At 40.5% G+C, this 20514-nt stretch overlaps 1 protein-coding gene across 1 annotated transcript in view; it reads left to right on the top strand.

Moving 5' to 3' along the window:
• LOC119786121 (galanin receptor type 1-like) overlaps positions 1-19912 on the top strand; it is a 37688-nt gene extending 17776 nt beyond the window's left edge. The window contains exon 3 of the mRNA XM_038289230.1: positions 18317-19912. Coding sequence (XP_038145158.1) covers positions 18317-18637 — 321 coding nt within the window. The 3' untranslated portion in view covers positions 18638-19912. The remainder of the gene's footprint in view (positions 1-18316) is intronic.
• Positions 19913-20514: the final 602 nt, after the last annotated feature.

The following is a 20514-nucleotide window of genomic DNA, read 5'->3' as shown; positions in this document are numbered from 1 at the left end:
ATCACATGCCCCAAATACCGCACCTCCTGCTGGAAAAAGGCACATTTAGCAAGCTTGGCCTTCAGGCCCTGATGTTGTAAACGCCCCAGAACCACCTCCAGTCTCTCCAAGTGCTGTTCAATGGTGGAAGAGAACACAACAATGTCGTCCAAGTAAATCAACAAGGACTGACCCTGTTGGTCCCCGAAGAGCCGCTGCATCAGACGTTGGAAAGTACTGGGAGCATTGCAGAGCCCAAAGGGCATGCGATTCCACTCGAAAAGGCCAAACGGGGTGCAGAATGCCGTTTTAGGCCGATCCGCTTCAACCACCGGGACCTGGTTGTATCCACTGGCTAGGTCCATGGTGGAGAACCAACAAGCACCAGTCAGAGCGTCCAAGGACTCCTCAATGCGGGGAAGAGGGAACGCATCTTTCCGGGTCTTCCGGTTCAAGGGCCTGTAGTCGACGCACATGCGCAGACTACCATCTTTCTTCTTGGCGAGCACGATAGGTGACGCATAGGGGCTACTGCTCTCCCTAATTATCTGTGCTTCCAACAGCTTGTTAATATGCTCTTTAACTAGGTCGTAATCCGACGGAGGAATGCGTCTGTACCGCTGACGGACTGGGACATCATCCAGAAGCGGAATGCCATGAGCGATCAGATTAGTGCAACCCAAGTCGCTGTCATGACAAGCAAAGACAGACTCATACTTGCTGAGAAGCAACCTCAGCCGATCCTGCTCCTCAGCAGGAAGGGGAGACAAATCCATGGCCGCTATCTGCTCCGGAATGGAGGGGGCAACTACATGGGAAGCCACTGTGGCAACAGAGGAGGGTACCTCTGTAACGCCTGCTGGCAGGCTCACAACGCTCACCACCTCCAAACTCCCTACGACTGTGCGCGGGTAAAGCAGCACATCAGTGGAACCCACATTTACAATGGGGATGTATGCAGTCCCCCTTTCCACTTGGACCAAAGATGGTGAGGCAAGTAGCCCGGCTGGAAGGCCAGAGCCTCGTGGCTCAAACAACACAGTGGTATTTGCGAAGTGCTCAGAGCAGGTAGCAGCCACAATCTTAAATGTACCACCTGGAATCCGCCAGGCCTTCCGTCCCCGCACCATGGCTCTTCCACAGGCGGGCAGAGGGGGCCGTATACTAGCTTGATGGCACTTTTGCAGAGCTTGCAGAACTAACTCGGGAGCCTCTGATACAGAGGGTAAGTCAAAGAGGGCCAAACCATGTCGCCCGAAGAGTTCGCCATAACATCGGCGGATCACATTCATCCCCAGCACCCCAGGGGCCTGTGCAGACATACCATTGGGCAAGTCCTTAACCACCAAAATGCCACACTTTGGCATCAGCTTACCGCACAGTTCAATATCCAGTTCCATGTACCCAAGGTAAGGGATGTCTAACCCATTGGCTGCACGGAGCTGTAGCCAGTCACACAAGCGCAGTTTCTCCGGGCCCCACGGCTCAAAATGCTGATGGAAAAAGCTCTCCGTGATGGTAGATACCATGGATCCAGTATCCACCAAACAAGGAACAGCAATACCCCCAATATTAATACACATATGGGGGCAAGAGGAGATGAGGTTGGGCATTTCTGAACCACCTCCTGTTCTTGAGCCAATATCATTGCCCGCCGAACTGTGACTCAACAGCTCGGCGGGTGGTAGTTTTCCGCAGGCCGTGAAGGACTATGTTGTACACTTGTCTTCTGTGCAGACAAAGGCTGCTGCGGGCGAGGAACACGGACCCCGTCACATTCCCTAGCAAAATGTCCTGGTTGGTGGCATCGCTTACAGATAACTGGGCCCCACTGTGAGGGGCGGCCCCGGGAATGAGGGCCCGGCAAGCGAGAAATGCTTTGTGTAAGTTGGTTGATTTGCTCTTGCTGGAGTTTAAGCATCTCCTTCATCTCACTTAGCTCGGACGCCAGGGGTGGCTTGACGGACAACTGTGGGCCACTTGTAGCTCCACACTGAAACCCAAGAACTGAGGGGACAGAATAACTTCTGCCCCTGGCTCCTCCTGGCAAACCCTCCCGCTCCCATTGGATCGCCTCAGCCCGGACTTCAAGCAACGTAGCGGTCGGCTGCCTACGCACAAACTGTTTCAATTCGCGACGAAGAGCACCATCAGTTACGTGTTCAACAAACTGGTCGCGCAGTAAGACCTCAGCATTAGGCATGTCACTAGGGGCGCGCTGTTTAACAGATGCCATAAGGCTCATTAATGCAAGGGAGAACTCCTGAAGAGTCTCGCCTTCTTGCTGTCGACGAGAAAAGAAGGCTTCCTGCAACCCTACATAGGAGTCAAAGCAACCATACAGCTCCTGTAATATCGCGATTATTTTAGCTGGGTCGGTTCGTTCTGCATCGGACCGAAATCTTATTTCCTCACGTGCCTCTCCCTCAAGGTGATCTAAGAGGAAAAAAGCCTGGTCGGATGCAGCCAAATGACGCGCTCTAATACACGCCTGCACCTCCTCAATCCATTCAGTAATGCCAATCCCTGACTTTCCTCTGAACATAGGGCATTTCCTATCTCGGGGCACAAAAACAAGTCTCTCTGTTACAGTACCAACGGTGGCAGGAGCGGGCACGGCAGACCCGGAGGCCGCCGCATCAAGGGCAGGCATGGCCGCCATCTGCTCCTGTCGCAGCCTCTCATTATCCGCCTTTAACTGTGCAACTAAGTTCCTTAAATCCTGCAGTTCTGTATCCATAGCTACACACCCCCACCAAAAGAAAAAAAAAAAAAAATCTACCTGGGGCAGCGGCGTATTAAGAGAAGGGAAAAAAAAAAAAAAATAACCTAGTTGGATTTTTTTTTTTTTTTTTTTTTGTCTAAGTCACAGCAATACACACAACTGTTCAACCCCAACCTGGACCAAGAGAATACAAATATTTAACAATAAGAAACACAATAGCAAAGGGAAGAGAAAAAAAAAAAAAAAAAGGAGAAACACACGTCTCTGCTCTTGGTTGGTCCTACCAGCAACGCCAGAATGTGGCAGGCAGGTAGTGTATACAGGAAAGAGAACCTGATACTAGCAATTTCTGATGGACCAACAACGCCACCTTGGGAATTTCACCCAAAGAATTAATTTTAAAGGTAAGATACGTAAATCCGTTCTACCATAGAGAGAGTCAGAGACGTGGTTATAATTTAGAAAAAACAGCAATTCTTTATTTAAACATGATTAAAATAACAGATCTTGTTAAAATATACTACCCACACACACAGGAAGGCGAGGGGAGAGCCTGATTCAGATGCTGAGGCCTACCTGATGGAGTGGGTCGAGGCGAAGTGAGGAGTGATCCCATTAGATAAACCAAAACAAAAAGGAAGGCACCCCAAATCACTCGTGGCAGCCACTACACACATGCACTCTGTAAAACAATGGACTAGAAGGGGGCGGCACTGCACACCAAAACGGGAAGTCCCCACCACCAGGACACCAGGATCCACCACGTCAGCTCTCAGCAACTGAAAAGACAAAGAGGGGCATAAATAGCTTTTCACACACACACGCGCACACACACACTATAAGGGGAGAGAACAAAAAAAAAAAGAATAACCCAAAAAAAACATTAAGAGTCACAGGAACAATTGGAACCCAAAATGCAATTCCCCATGGACTCAGGCAACCCAGATAACTGAATAAACTCAGGATAAGAAAAATAATAACAATCAAGAACCAGTCCAGTAACAGAGGTTGAACAGTTGTCACATAAACAGCCCTTTGAATAATCCAGCCCAGCCTATGCTGCTGGAAGAGGCAATTTCTGCTGCAGGCGGGCTCCAAGTTTAACCAGCCACAATACCGGCTGATTAAAGCGTCTCCGACCGCACCGCCGTGGTTAAACAACAGTTGGAACCGAGGTGGAGCCGCAGCTCAGGCGTCCGACTGCCGTGAGCTATCAAAAAGCTGCAGCTGGAACGTGTCAAAGCTGTGTTGTTTCTCCCAAGTTAACGCCGCTGGAATTCCCCAGATCACCAGACCCCACACCGACCTATCAACAAAATATTACTGCTTTGTGGAGGAGCAGGAAGTGAATGTGTCAGATTGTCATACAGCATACATACCGATCCGGCCACCAGAGAAATCTCACTGAGGAAGAGGACGGAGGCAAAGCTGCCGATTACGGCCAGGTTTGATTGACGCGCTGATCACGAGCGCTGTAACCGGGAACGTCTTGTCTAACAAACCACCAAACATGCACATCAGCACCACAATTATCCATTGAGCGCACTAGCAGCCACTGCAACCTACCTGTACCGTTAACCAGCAGCCGAGGCGACCCGGAAGCAAAGCGGAGGAACCAGAGGAAGAGGGTAACCGATAATGCCACCACTCCCCTTTTATAGGGTGCCCTCCAGAGGCAATTGGCTGACACTGCCCCTGCAGCCAACACTCCTGCCTCCAGGAGCATGAGGAGATGTCCTCCTGCTACATGCGGATTTTTTTACTGAAAGCCGGCAGGCAAAGTTTGCAGAGAAATATAAGATTGTTGCCATCATCCTCACCGACCACCTGGTCATAAACCTGTTTTAAGTGACCATACTGCTGCTTTGTCGCCTCCACGGTCGCCTCCACGCTGCTGTGGCTTCCACGCTGCATTTTGTTTTGATGACGCACGCGGCTGTAGGCCACGACACTGGTAGCTGGTGTTGTCAGATTGGGTGTTTTTCCCGCTACATATTAAGGCCAGTTTATGGTGTGATTTAGCCGGGGTTTCACCTGGAGGGCTCTATAGAGATTTGGCAACCTATTGAACGAAGTTGAACTGAGAGAGCGTGCCGTTCACAGACACCAGAATGAACGAGTTCACAATAGTGTTCATCAGGCAGTAATGCAGTACGTTCAGTTCACGTTCGCCCAAAATATGAACGAGTTCATGAACTTTCGTTCAATGAACGCGTTCAGGCACAACACTGTGTATCAATGCATCGATCCAACAGCCGACGATCCGATGCATCGACACGTCCGCAAGAGAATCGATTCATGTTTTTTTTTTCCTCCGGTCTATTTTTATCCATTTGCTCCTGGACGTAATTCTCCCTCCCGTGCTGCGGTGGCACTACAACTATTTTGCCCTCCTATCTTGCTTCCTGGTTATACTCCTGCAGCAGTGTGTTGCAGTAAACTTGAAACAGACATTTTTAAATTATGCTCAGTATTGAAGCGTGGTCTGTGCTACACACTGTGGGTCTAGATACAGCAGAGGCAGAGAGGAACTGGGGGCGAGTTTAGTCCGACGACGGAGGGACATGAGGGCCAAAAAGAGCGGAGATCCAGGTGGAAAAAGGATCCCAGCGTTCTCGCGCACCTCGCTCTTCTAGCTGGTCAAACTTCACGAGTTGTTTTCCGCAATTTCGGTCATAAAAACAAAACAAGCCGGCCTCCTGTCTGCGGCACTGTTTGCGGTCAGCTACAATTTGGGAGAGGAGCAGCGGAGCGTCTGTGTAGGGGGCGGGGACGTCTGGAGCTGAGGTATTGCATTGCACTCATTGCACTGATTTTGTGCAGTATTTTTTGATAGAACTTTTCTACTTCTGTTATTTGCTGTTGTTTCTTAAAAAAAAGCATAACAATATTACAGCTTTCATTGATTTATTTCAAACTTGAAACTTTCTTTAGCCTGTAAGGTGTAAAAAATAAATAAAAATTAACCGATTAATCGAATCAAATCGAATCACATCGTGGTGTATTCTTGAATATCGAAAATAATCGAATCGTTGGGTCAGGAAATCGATACTGAATCGAATCGCCATGATGGATGTGATTTACACCCCTAGTCAGGAGTGAGGTGTTACTATATTTGGCCCAAAATTTTTCTTTTTCTTTACCAATTGACGCTAAATTCCTTGAATCACCGCTGACATATTAGTTTTAGGTATAGAAAATTATCCTTTGATTATTCCTTGCTGTCCAGACTTTTAACCTCTCAAAACCCACTGGGTCACCGGCAACCCGGTGGATGTTAAGTGGGGGTAATAACTCAGAATGCATAAAATTACACCAGTAATATTTTTACCAATATAGACATGTAAGACATGAGGGGAAAGCTTAGATTCTCCCCAATTCAACCACCAACATTATTTTATGGACACAGCAAGCACCAAAGCACAATTAACACAGATACAGCAGCAGGTCAAAATGTAAAGAAACAAAGCAGCCACAACTACATACCTTTGAAGGCATCCAGACGTTTTTATAAATCCAATCTTCAATTATTTATACTCCATTCGCCCATAAGGGTCCACAGATTCAAAGTAATCCAGCATCTAGCAGAAACTAGAGGGTGTTAGCTTTCAAATAATGTATTGCACATGTAATTTGGTCTTACAGTCCTTAAGTTATGTGCTTTTCCATTTGGGAATGCAAAATAGATGAGGAATACCCAAAATGACGTGGATTTTAAGAGGGTTAAGCAGGGGTCTTCAATGTTTTCCAGGCCAAGGACCCCCAAACTGATGGTGAGATGGATTATGCATATTGTATGAAATTGTGTTATATCAAACTGGTCCTATAGTCACTTTATGACACATGGAATAATGTAATGAAAGTAATTTTGCTGTGGGATTATTAAAGTATTTCTGATTCTGATTCCTCGTTGATGGGACAGGTGTTGTGAATGAAACGGTGCCCAGCTTGAAAGAGCTCCTGTGTGTCGCTGAATGTGTACATTGATGACTGAAAGACATCTTCTGCCTCCAATTATCTGTTTACTACAATGTTTTGTACTCATGTTAATGTATATTTAAAGACATTTCAATTAGTGGAAAAAATTGCAGGGGGGGAATATAACAAAAAAAAGTGTAATCAACCAAAACTTTTGCGACCCCCATGCAGAACCTCCATGGATGCCCCAGTTGTCACGGACCCCCTGTTGAGGAGCTATGCTTTAAAGCTTTAAAAATATTGTTTTAGTCTAAAGCTAATAATGAATTCTGAACTCTTTGTGTTCTATAAAGTATGTGCAAATGACACCTATTTTATTATAGATATTACATATTTGACCCAACTGAGAATCAGTGAAATTTACTCAGAATTGATCTGTTCCTTTCCAAGTCTCCCAACCATCTTTGACACAGTGGCTAAAGGGTAATCTATATAACTCTGTCTTAGCATGAGCCCCTTCACTCCAGTTGACCTTTTCAAGAGGTCTTTATTACAGTAACTTCATGTAACTTCCTCATTGCAAATTCTGCACAGGAATTCGGTATCTTTGGTTACCCTCTTAACAATAAAACTGCTACTTAAATAATGCAAAGCTTACAAATTCAGTTCCCCTCTTCTCTCTTTTAAAAAATGTAGAGATTATTAGGGAAAACAATCACTTTAAAGCACTATTCTTGTATGTAATTAAAGCTGCCTTTACTAGAAAGTCAGATTTTAGGAATTTGTATTTAGAAATAGAACAATGTTGCAGGACTAAAGATGTAAAATGTAAGCTGTTAAAAGTCTTCTCTCCATGGGTTGTACTTATAGGGCCCAGTGGACCACAGATGGCTCCCTATTACATTTAATAAAGTGGAAACATTTCCATAACCATTTGGGACTATGTGCATAACGTGTTAGTGAGGTCTGGGGGTTTATTATACTGTAGTAGGAGAAATTTATCAAGATGGTGGAGAGGGGAGGCAGCAAGTGTATACTTTACATTGGATAAAAGTCGGTAGATTTTTCAGGAAAAAACGTAAAAAGCAAGGATGGCCTCATGCCTCATGATGATGCCATAACCCTCTTCTGCCCACAGCCAGCAAGCAGGACCCTAAATAGATCATTAAAGGAACAGTAATGGTGGGCCAAGTACACTCTTGCTACTGCCAAAATGATCACGACAAGCTCTCATGACTTGCCTGCCAACCAGTCCACATTTTCCTCATCCCAAGGAATAAAGAGTCTCACTCAAAGTCCTTCCAGGGAAAGAGGTAGTCTGTGCTGTGCCTGTCACTTGAGTTAGGCCTGGAGCCTGCAAATTGTACCCAGGCGTAGAGATTAGCAGAAAAAGACATTTTTTGGGCTTGATTGCAGCGTGTATCTGTCAGTTTAAAAAGCCTTAACATTACTCTTCCTGATTGGGAGTGTGGAGAAAAGAGCCTGACAAAAGAGCTATATAACAGCCTGTTAGTCTCATAAAGAATAAAAGAAACTTTAAAGCCATCAGAGCTTGTGTGATTGGCTCACAATGAGTATTGCACAAACACCCAAAATAGAAATTTGTGCAGATAATTTGTTGAATTATGCTTGCAAATGTTACACAGGGTTGCATCAATGTTTACAAATGCAATTATGATGCATGCTATAGGATAGTGCACTTAACTCTGCTTTGAAAACCCATCTATCTTGATCCTCTCATGCTTTGAATAAGAACTTGAAAATCAAATGAATTCTTTCTGCACAGAATGACTAAAAATGGACGGTGTAGGAGTAGAAATAGCTCTAGGAACTCATTCAGATATTTACAAGGTTACAGAAACAAACTAGTGTGTTGAGATAGAATAATGTTATGGCATCCCTGCGCTCCGACTTGGTCCATGAGAGATTTTCCAGTGCACAGCGAGCAATGAATGTTGACTTCTGTGGTAAGATCATGTTAGAAGGTGATTCTGACATTGGGAAGGTAAAGAGGAATGTTTCAATGATTCAGAAAACAGCAGAAAATGATGACTTGCAAGTTCTACTGTAGGCTTTGCCTAGTAATGCCTCAGCAAAGGATAACTGTTGCATCGTCGGCACACCTATGAGGACCCCTGTGTGAATTTGGCCTTACTATTAGATTAAATAGAGCAAAGAAATCAGCCTTTCTGACATACCATAGAGAAATTCAGAAACATTGCTCTCTAAATGTTTCTGCTTCTCTAGACTATACAAATCAGCCCATAAATGGGAGGCTTAAAAGAAGCCATTATAGTTTAACAGGCTGAGCATAATGCTGGTGCTGGCGACGTAGACCGACATTAAGAAGAGAGATCATATTACTTCAGGTATGAAACTTCTTGCTGCCTGGTTCTGTGTGAACGGTTTCATTGGGATGTGAGGGCTGATGGATGGGATTCTTACTTTCTCTTACATCACACTCCCCTTTGTTATATAGGATCCAATACAGATCCTAAGATCCCCTAAAGCTTTAATGTCAACTTCTCTCATGGTTGATAATTTAAGACCCAAATTCGTGAAATTCTCCATCTGATGGACACCATGTGAACTTTTAACTGACTATATTAAACATAATTAAAAATATGTTTTATACTTTCCCCTGCAGTTTTTCATCCCAAACAAACAGCTTCTTGTTTCAATATGTTCTGTTATAACAACAAAAAAATTCATTAATTCTTTGATCCATTTTGTATGCACTGCTTAGAACCTTTCTTTAAAAAAAAAAAGAATCACGCTATCAGCGAGCTAAGTAAAAGATTTTAAAAAACTGATTGAAAAACTACAAAAACCAAGGAGGCCGTTGGTAGATCAGGCAATATAATATTTTAATGAACACTTCTCAGTTTTAGCCTTGACTTTTTCTGATATTTATACAAATCGAGGCGCTTAACACTTTTTATATAAATGACGATGACTTGATCTTCTTCTGAATGTGTGAGGGTTTAAAAAAATATTTACTGGACTCCTTTCATTTGTATTTGACTTTAGGTTTTTGCTATATTTAGACACTGGCAGTTAAAATAAATTCAACCTGTGTTGGTTGGTTGATAAGGCTCCCCTTCCACAGTGACGCAGTGTGGAAGGATTCATTGCAAGCACTCGACAAAGGAAACAATATCCCAGATGCCCCTTGAGTAAGCGTTGTATTGTTTCTTAGTGTGTAAAACAGGAATGGGTGGCCCCTCTGTGTTAAACACCAAGAGTAAATATTATGAGACACAGCTGGTTTGGTTTCAATCACAGAACGGCTTCACTTTTAAAATAATCTTTAAAAAGGAATCAGATAAAGGAATAATCTGGGATGAAATCTAAGAAAGCAGACTAGAATTTTCATCCATAGAAAATGAATATTAAGTTATAGAAAGTGGACAATTATGTTTAGAAATTAATTAGTGACAGCATATATGCACATCAAAAACTCTAGATCTGCAAGTTCCAAAGATATTGAAAATAAGTTTAAAAGATGTGATAGCAAAGAAATAACAAGCTTATATTAACATAAACTATCAACTATTTAAAGAGAAATTCTAAAGAAGATTGAGTAAATTTACAGTACAGCTAATTATAATAAACTCTATAAAGTATATAGAAATCTCTGTCTCTCAGACTGAAACTTTGAGGTTTAAATTCATAATGTGAAGTTCTAAATATGTGGGCTGACTTTAAGGTACATTAGGAAAGAGTGGGATTTAAGCAGGTCCATCACATGTTGTCATTAGCTGGTGTCAGCTTTCACAAGGAACCAAATTTAGACCTCAGTAGATGCAGTTCCCACATTCCCATCTCTGATGCTGCCAACAGGGAATATCCAGACTCACAACTGTTGTTTGTGAAGAAAGATCTCCTTCAGACTTCAGGGTCTGTTCGAGGAAATACGCTGAGTAGCAAGCAGATACTCTGAGTAGCTCTACTCCTCTCGTCTCCTATCAGAGTTTTTTATTTCAGGACAGGAGATATCAAGCGGGTAACTAAGCTTAATAAAAAGGAAAGATGGGCTGAACCTTCCAAGGATGCTTCTGTTTTCAGCCGTGTTCCCTTTTCCCTTGAGGTGTGGTGAAAAATTGAGCTGTTAAAGTTTCACTGTTAATAGGTATATTTTACAGTACATTTCAGTCTGAGATTTAAGATTTGCATTTATCATATAAAATATGTACTTGGATTCCAGGTTTAAAATTTGACATATCCATTTAGATTTAAAGTATATTTATCAAGGGTGATGTATGGATTAAGATATAAAGTGTCATGATTGGTCTCAAAGATCTAACCCACATGCAGAAAACCACTCAGAGGCATGAAAAAAGTTAACAGCTTATTGGTGAGGTTTACAAAACTCAGAGAGAGATAGAGAAAACAGGTTATTCTCAGATGGGGGGAATCCTGTGGTCAGGTGGAACCAGAAACTCTAGGGGGGAGATCACAGTGATGAGTTCAAGGCCCATAGGGAAATTGATCGAAGGAGATGAATGGAACAGTTGTGACTCACGTAGTGTGGTTCTTGATTGATCCTTGGGTCCAGTTTGTGGGGGAATTGTCCAGAGATGATGGTTCCTTGTTGGAGGGCGGACATGCAGACTAATGATGGGTCCAGAGGAGCAGGTTTCCCCTTTATCAGTGTGAGACAAATAATTCCTTCCAAGGGGAGAAGGACCAGGCTTATCCAGCAGATCGGGGGATTATCCTGCCGGAGAACACAAAAGAGACAAAAAGGTTAGAAAAAACCTTAGACTCAGAGAGGCAAAGACTCAAATGTTAGACTTAGCTAAACTTAGTGAGGCTAGAGTACTCAATACTGGCAAACGAGGTGGTGATAGTCTGCTGCTCAAATTCTCCTCTGGTGATGACCCAACGAGCCGCAGGTGTGGGGGGGGGTAACCGGAAGAGGCCCTCCAGGCCAAACAGGGGAAAGGGCACCATCTAGTGGGTAGGAGGAGAAACTAAAAAGAAAACACAAAAACATCCCTCACAAACAATTTAGAAATAGATATTACATCTATATATAGATATAGGATTTAGAAATAGATTATTACACAAAATATAGATATGATAGATGTAGATTTAACATGTATATTTAGTGTTTGTTAAATGTGAGGAAAAAATCACTACATTTCAAGAGAGTGTAATGATAACAAGGGGGCATTTAAATTCTTTCATCTTTTTTTTTCATGAGTATTGAATATATGTGTAGGTGCAACATAACAGCTATTAAGGATATGATTCCCAAAAAATATTTTATGTGTAGAAGGCCATCTTCGCACTTTCCATGTACTGCCCACATAATAGTACCACGAAAACGCTCTAATTGATCTAATTTTGTTCTTGCTAGAAAAAAAAATAATTACAATTATTTTTTGGGGGGATATATTCTTTTGAAAGATAAAGGATCTAATTATGCTTTAATCCTCCTCTTCTGACAAAGATATCTTCAGATTAGCAGCTACTGAGCAGAGTCACTTCATGGACTAATTTGTTGTCAGAACTTTTCTCAGAGTCCTAACTTTCTGAACTGGAAAAACCAGGATATTCAGCAATTTACCTCAGAGTTTACTCTGGATTACCACTAACCGTACTTTGGGTTAGTGGTAATCCTTTAAAATTAAGGGGGAAAAAACATGTCTTTGATCTTGGTGGCAAACTGAATTAAATCTCTAACAAAGGTGCTCATATCAAAACATGCAAAGCTTTCTCTTTTGTCTCCTATTTTTATTGTGAGCCTCATGTATTGGTTTTTATTTATATTTTATGATATTTTTTCTGTTTGGAGTTTTTCCTCAATAGATTTTAAGTCTTACTTTAAGAGTGTCCTGTCTCTTTTTTGGGGGGGGTTTCCTTAAGTTGTTTTAGTTGCATCCTATTTATAGCAAAACAGAATTTTTGTTATTTGGGTCTTGCCTTATTGTTAATTTTTAAAATTTACATTAGTTAGATGTTTTTCATACTCTCTAGTTTATTATTTAGTCTCTGTTCTCTAATTTATCATAGTTTAGTTTCTCGCATGTCTGGTTTCATTTGTTAGATCTGTCCAGCAGTTTCGCTCTAGTTTTTTTTTTTATGGATTTCTTGTTTGTTTTTTCTGTGTCATTAGTATAATGACGTTCAGTTTTGCCTGTTTTTGTTCTTTGCTGCCACTAATTCTCCAAATTACATCACCTGTGATCCATCTTTGTTTTTCTCATGTCCAGCCACTTTAATAGCTGTCAGATTTCTTTTACTCTTTATTGGAGAATACTGCTTTCATGCTGAGTAACTCCATTCTGCCACGTCATGCCGTGCTTTGCCAATGCAAGAAACCATCCTCTGTTTTGAAAGCCTTTTTCTTAAGTTAGTTTTGTTTTATTAAAACTGAAAACCCACTGTTCTGCCTCCATCTGTCTTGTCTGTCTATGGGCCCATTTAATCTCCAACGTTTCAACAGATCAGACTATATTAACCAAAATGTGAAATGTTGCTCTGGCTTCTCTTTTTATACTGGATAGGCTGTCCATTTGGTATCAGTCCTTTATTTCTCCACCTGTCAGTCCATCATTCTTCGTGGCTCTCATTGTCGGACACAGCATTGAACACACATAGCAGAATAGGGAAGCCAGTCACATTATATTAGATAATATATAAGAATTATTTTCCACTATTTGTTTTCCCCTATTGCTTACCTTTCAGGAGAGACAGAGGTTAGAGGTTAAAGTGATAAGAGATCACTGGCTTAAGTAAGGACTGAGAGATGTAATAAATTATAAACAGAGACAGACAATAGTAGATTTAATACAGAAGTTCATTAAGAAAGTAAAAAAAAAAACAACTTTATCTTGAAGATGAATCTAATTAACTAATCAGCATAGTGTTTTATTTATTAAAATGCAACTAAATAAAAAGCAATAATCTGGGTCCCATGTTTTGGCAGTGTTGCTCATAATTACAAAAGATCAGAATAGAGTAATGATATCCTTTATTGTCTTAGAGGTGGAAAATACAAATGAAAGTTTATAAGTTCCCATATCACAAAAAACAATATATTTACAAGTTAAAGGACTGTACGCATCTAAATAAAAAATAAGAATAGACTGTAGAATAATAAAATACATCCAAATCACAAAGACAAAATGTGTGGCAAACTAAATTAAGTGTCCAAAATAGAGCACACTGGAAACACCACTAAAACAAATAAAAAATGTGCAAATACCAGCTAGGATGTAGACACTTTAGGCTGGAATATACTGAGAAACCAGGCCGTCTGTGTGTGTGTGTCGCAGTTAACGCAGATATGCCCCACAGGAGGCCTCTGATTGGTCAAATCTACATCTGCTCTACACTATGCGTATTTCCTGTTTGGTATGACTGCCATTGTGGAAAACGAATCGTTTAGATGGACCAGCTAGAAGAGGGAGGTGCGCAAGAATGCTGAGACCCTTTTTCCACCAGGATCCCCACTCTTTTTCGCCCTCATGTCCCTCCGTTGTCACACAAACTTGCCCCCACTTCCTTACCACCTCGGCCGTATCTAGACCCACAGCTAGTTCCTGATTGTCCCTCTTGCTTTGAGGCCTGGAATAACATAGTGCAGAACATACTTCAAAATTGGGCATAAATCAGAAATATCTGCGACAAGCTCACTGCGACACACTGCTGCGGGAGTATAACCAGCCTTTTACTGAACAGATAAACACTGTGCACATATTGGCATGGATGTGACACACTGCTTTTGACTGTTGGATACAATGATCTTAAAAGATCCTGAACAACAAGTTCATTTGAATCAGTTAAAAACTAGTTTAGACTTGTCTTTGACTGCTCTATTCAATCCAGGGCTGCAGTTATCGGTTATTTTAGTCTTTAACTAATCTACCTCAATGGCTGGCTGGTAGGCAAACTGCAGCCAACCTTATGGTAGAGGACCAACTTCTCAAGGATTTTTTTGAGATGTGAAGTCATTGCTGCTGAGGTCCCTCAGGGATGTGTTCTTTGGCACTGGAGGTCTTTCAGATTTGCTGTTCTTTACCCAACTTCAGGCCCATGGTGCTGATAAGAGCCAAAAGGTATGAGGTCATGGGGAAAAAACAAGCAGGTGTCAAAGATGGGGGTGAGAGGCAAGAAGTGCCTCTGTATACAAACCATCTAAGGCGAACCTACGTGTTTAGAACCATATGGGAAAATATTGATATATTCATTTATCTGAGGATGTTTTTCAGTGTCATTTTGTTAGTACATACAGAACATGTAAACTTTACCCTCTTTGTTCCATGCAGGGAAAGATGTGAACATAAGAATTTTTGTTAGCAGACTCTTTTCCCCTCCACAGTTCAGAAAATTACAGATCTGGATCTGTGGTATGAGTTATGAATAAAACATGATGGTGTAAGCTGTAGTGCTGGTCAGTTGAGAGTTATAGGATGTTTTAAAAGGGGGCAGTCAGAAGAAACCCGCCGAGAGGTCTGCTCCCTTTCAGCTCTAAAATCCATCTTTTATTGTGTGGCTTGCTGTTATGGTTTGATTTCTAGCCAGCAGCTGTGTTACAACCTCATTACAAAGCAGGAGCACTGCAGTCACTAACTGCTGGCATGTTGAGCAAGAAAGTTGATTTTCACAAAGGCTGCAGACCCAAACAGAGCTAACAAGATACAGAAAAACAGGATTTAGATACCTGCTTTTATATTTCAGCAAAGCTTTGAGTGGAAGCTCAATCGCTGTCTCTGTACCACATCAGGAAATACCTACAAAACAAGAAAATAAATGTTTGCATATAGGTTTAGTTTTATTTATCTGAGGATTTTCTCATTTTTTTCTACCACCTTCCCTTCTCATTCCAATAATGCCTGAATTGAATATATTTACATATATTGTTTGAAAATCACATAATTATTACATTTCTCTAATAAATCTAAAATATGTTTTTCAATGACAAATACAGAGAAAGCCTTGATTCATTTTGTAATTTAAAGATATATTGTTTAGAGCTAAAAATATTAATCAGATTAATTAATTATTGAAACAATCATCAACTAATTTAATAATCAATTAATTGTTAACTTGAGTATAGAGACTCTAAAACACGCCTTTAGACAGCAAAGAAACCCACTCAGAGCAGTAATTATACCAAAATTGTAAAATAAATATTTAAACATTTTGCATTAATGATAAAAATCTTTTTCGTCTTTCAATATGCTCTATCCAGAACTCCTCAAGTGGAAAACTGTTAGTTTCACCTGGCCTAATTTTGCAAAAATTCTTCTTTAAGGGACTTTTTGCTATTGGATTATTAAGCAATTAATCGAAAAACATAATCAACAGATTATTTGATTTGTAAAGTAATCAGTAGTTGCAGCCCTAATATGGTTATATCTTATAGTTATATAATATAGTATAGCTTATGCATATATTTATTTTAAGAATCCCGATAACAGCTTGAAAATAAAAAGTTTACTTGAACTAAAAATTGTATTAGCAATCACAGTAACTGTCTCCTGTGTTTTAATATAAACATGAAACATAAAAAGACATGCTAATGAAAGTTTAGTGTACTCATAATAGGATATAATTGCCTAAAACAGTGATTCCCAAGCTGGGGTACTCGTATCCCTAGTGGTCTGCGAGTGCATTGCAAGGGATATATAAGCATTTTAATTCTTAGGTAGTAAGATCAAATAGGGCTGGGATCTGTTCTGCTTTGTCGGGACCCAATTTAAAAAATGAAACAAGCATGTATTAACCAAAAAGAAAGTTTTTCTTTGAGTTCACCTTCAGCTGTGACACACATCCAAACCAAGCAGAGGAACAGACTGGATGTAGAGAACAGCCTGGGATCAGCTGTTTTTCAAACTGAGCTATTGGAGCTCATCAAAGCAGCTCAGGTGTCTTGATGAAAACATTTTGTTCCCAATTCGTGAAGTTTAAATGTGATTATAACATATTTACTTATAGGAGCTCCAGTTTTATAAATACAGTTTTATAATAGGATGTTATTTTGATTCTTTACTAATTCCCAGACAACGTATTTATGTTGTTTTTCATTTGACATGGAAAGAATAAATTGCCTAAGAATCAAATACTCAAAAGATTAAGTAAACAAGTTTTTATTTCATAACCAGTTATTGTGCGTCCACCTTTGGACAACCATCATTACTTTTGACAGAGAGGGTACACAAGTCTGGTACACAAGTCTAAATCTAAAGTATAAAAAAGAGTTTTATGTACAGTCGACTTGAGCAAGAGGGAAAATGTGGCTAATATAAGGCTAGCCACATTTGACCTGTCAGCTCAGGTCAAATGTTATAATGAAATTAATAGGAGGATTTATTAGTTTGGTCCAAACTCGAACTGCTGTGGGTGCTGTTCCCACACCCCTTTCTCTGACCGCCTTATAGGCAACATTTCCACAAACAGCTGGTTTGGGGCCAGGGAGGGAAGCCACTTTTAGACCGGCTCCTCAGTGATTCCTCTACTGGGACTCGCTTTAAATGTGTCGCGGTTCCTGTTTACAGGATAAAGATTAAGTTTGCTGGACTTTGCATCTGCCACAAGTTTTCAAAATGTTGGAACTTCAAATAAAACAAAAGTCACAAAAAAAATTAAAACAAAGAATCTTAAATGAGATCCAGCATTTCTTTTTAACTGGCTCAGGCAGAGGCTTCTTGCTTCTGTGTCTCTTATTTCTTCTATTTTCACTTTTTTTCCCCTCACACTTAGATAAACATTATATCATATTCAAATAAAGACTTCATGTATTAATGGAAATAGGCTATCTAAACTAACCCTATGTTTTCCTACTAAATTTTTAAACCCACTCTCCCACACTTGGCAGAAACAAAACCCATCAAATGTTCGTGATAACTGAGCCTTTACATCACTGGATAGGAATTCCGGCTCACTCTTCATTGCAGAATTGTTTTGGTTTTATGTGTAATTAAAGCAAAGCTGAAAGATTTTACATCAGATGTAACAGGATACACACCTTGAAAGAAGCTTGACCTTTGTCTCCTCAGTTTACAGTTGTGAGGATGTTTAAGGTATTTTTGGTTGAAGGCAGAGATTGAGCGAGTATACAGCTGACTGTTGGGTGAGCGGAGATACAGTAGAGTTGAGGCACAAATATGCCGTATTTGAGTTGTTAACTGGTCCCTGAGAGGTCCCAAAGAGCTGGAGATGGCTAATTTTACCCCATTACATACTGATAAATGTCAATTAATTTTTATGTCATCTGTCATTAAATTTTATCAGAAAAGATCAATACAGTATGGTTTGAGATCTTTTAGTTGTCTGTTTTAGTGATTTTCTTTTTCCTTTTTAGTTCCCATGTCCAGCAGTCCTCAGGTCTTGTTGATACTGGTTTAAAAACTGGTGCAAAAACTTTAAAGTCAAACATTTTTGTTTTGAAACAATTGTATGCCTTTAAAATTACTGGTCAGAACAATTTAGAATGTTGAATGGAGCCGAAAATCTGAATTCCAGGGGTTTCATCTCATTACGCTGCAGCATATTTTCACTTTTATAAAACGTTTATTGTATCCTACTGAAAATGAAATATTAGCTTGATATTACAAAATAGCACCTGATAACAGTTAGTACAGTGTGTACAGCAAATAAAAAAAAAAAGGCTCAAAGCTGAATTAATAACAGGAAATTTTATTTCTCATACAAATCATTTCTTCTCATCTATTTTCCCAGACTGCTCAGACCGTGCTGGTGGTGGTGGTGGTGTTCTGCTTGTCCTGGCTCCCTCATCACGTCGTTCATCTCTGGGTGGAGTTCGGGACCTTTCCGCTGACCCAGGCCTCCTTCGTGTTTCGGGTGGCCGCACACTGCCTGGCGTACAGCAACTCCTCCGTGAACCCTGTCATCTACGCCTTCTTGTCAGAGAACTTCAGGAAGGCTTACAAGCAAGTCTTTAAATGCCAGATTGGCAACGGCGACTGTCCCCTCAACGACATCAAGGAGATCCGCAGCAAGGCAGATACTCCGCCGTCGACTAACTGCACCAACGTTTGACCAGTTTTGCGTGACATGAACGTTTATCGAGCCAGTACACTGAAACTCACTATAAGTCACTTTGACTAAGTCATCAGACATGAGTTGGTGTGTGTTCTGATCCGGATGATTATTACCGATGATCATAATCTTGGTCTCAAGAAAAGTCAGCAGTGTCTAAAACTCAAGAGAAGAGTTAGTAAGAAAGGCAGATAATCGAGTATCACATCATAATGCATTTCTGTTGTTATAACATTCAAAGATAAGGTCAATTAACCCCCTGACTTCATTAGTATCAATGTAAGTAGCACAATTTTTGCTTCACAGAAATATAAGGATTGAGTTTCAAATGCTTTGCTGTGTCTGAAGAGCAAACACTTTTTTTTCATGCAATTTATACAGTAGAACTGCTTTATCCCAGCATGTTTTAATTACTGGTTGTAGTATTGTCAAGTTAAACGTATTTATGTATATTGGTAAAACAGAGGCAATGTTCTAAAATTCTCTCCTGCATGTTTAAGATATCAGAGAATCTTTGTTTCTTTAAAAAAAAAAGCAAAAAAAAAAACAGTTACAGCATTCAGAAACTTAAAATGGCAGAAAAACATAATCTGTCGCTAAAAATTCTGCTGGGTTTGTTGTTTCCTTGAAGCTGTAAATTGCATTTATCTTGCACTTCTGAGTCGCGATAGTGGGGGGTGAATATTATGGTTAGCTACCAAGACAATGACTTTTGTTTCTGAAAGATATGAAGTAAATCTACATTTCTGCTGTTTCAAAAAGCTGTCTTTTTCTTTTTTTTTTTGGTTGCATGGAAATGTCCAAATCTAGTTTCTGAACAACAAACAATAATAATTGGTTTCATTATATTGACATTTGGTTTAAACGCTATGTTTAAGTTTTTTAAACTTGGACACCCTTTACTACAAAGATTGACCAAAACCCTTATCTTCGTTTTCATTCAGCAATTCAGTTTGTTTGAAGTGCCAACAAAGGCAACAGGGCACGAGGTTCATTTAACTCATGGTCTTTGTTTAGGTGTAAAAAAATTAAATCATAATCTGAATGTTAGCTGATTATAAATCCAGCTCTCCCTTAGCTACAAATGACTCTGTATTGGATAACATGGATTGTGTTAGGTATAAGCTTGTGTGAAACTCAGTGTGACATCAATGCATTTTGATTAACAGTGCTGCTCCAAGCTTGAGAGTATTTTTTCGTATTTTAACTATTCTATTTGCAAGTTTTTGAAAAAACAACCTACCATATTAAAAAAGGCATTTCTTTGGACCCATATCCACACACATCTCACCTGTGGTTCTTTTGCACAAATGGAAATGCTGCAGGTCAGCGAAATATGTGTTTTTAAAATCCTTTTCAAATTAAATAGCTTCTAAAGGACAACCACAGCAATAAAATTCACTACATTGTTTGTGTTTGCACATCTGATTGAGAAAGAGGCGCGTCTGGCATTGGCTCATACATACAAGTCGGGTATGTGTCAAGGCATTTCATCATGAAGCCACCCTAGGGCACGGGTTTAAACTTTCCACTCTTGGAGCAAATTTTAGTTATTGCCATTTTTTTGCTGTTTCACTTGGACAAGGCCCCCATCTAACCGAAAAATTTGTCTGATACACCCAAACTGGCTTCGTCTGGACGGGTAAAAGCGACCTTGGTGATAGTCATTATATATCGACGTACCATGTGTAATTTGTAATTACGTCCGCCAAGGAGGATATGATCTTAGCCAAGTTTGTGTGATTATCTCCCTGTGTACAGGATAAGCTTAAAAGTTATGAACGGACTTAAATTAACTTTTTATCCAAGCTGCATCCCAGTCCATGGAGCAGTTAATTAAAAACTGGCGATGATCCACATCCCTATCTTGATGCAGG

The sequence above is a fragment of the Cyprinodon tularosa genome, unplaced genomic scaffold, assembly GCF_016077235.1.
Source record: "Cyprinodon tularosa strain WSP-4 unplaced genomic scaffold, ASM1607723v1 ctg107, whole genome shotgun sequence".
NCBI lineage: Eukaryota > Metazoa > Chordata > Actinopteri > Cyprinodontiformes > Cyprinodontidae > Cyprinodon > Cyprinodon tularosa.
Note: the sequence above shows the minus strand (reverse complement) of the source record. Positions and strands in the feature narration are given on the sequence as shown.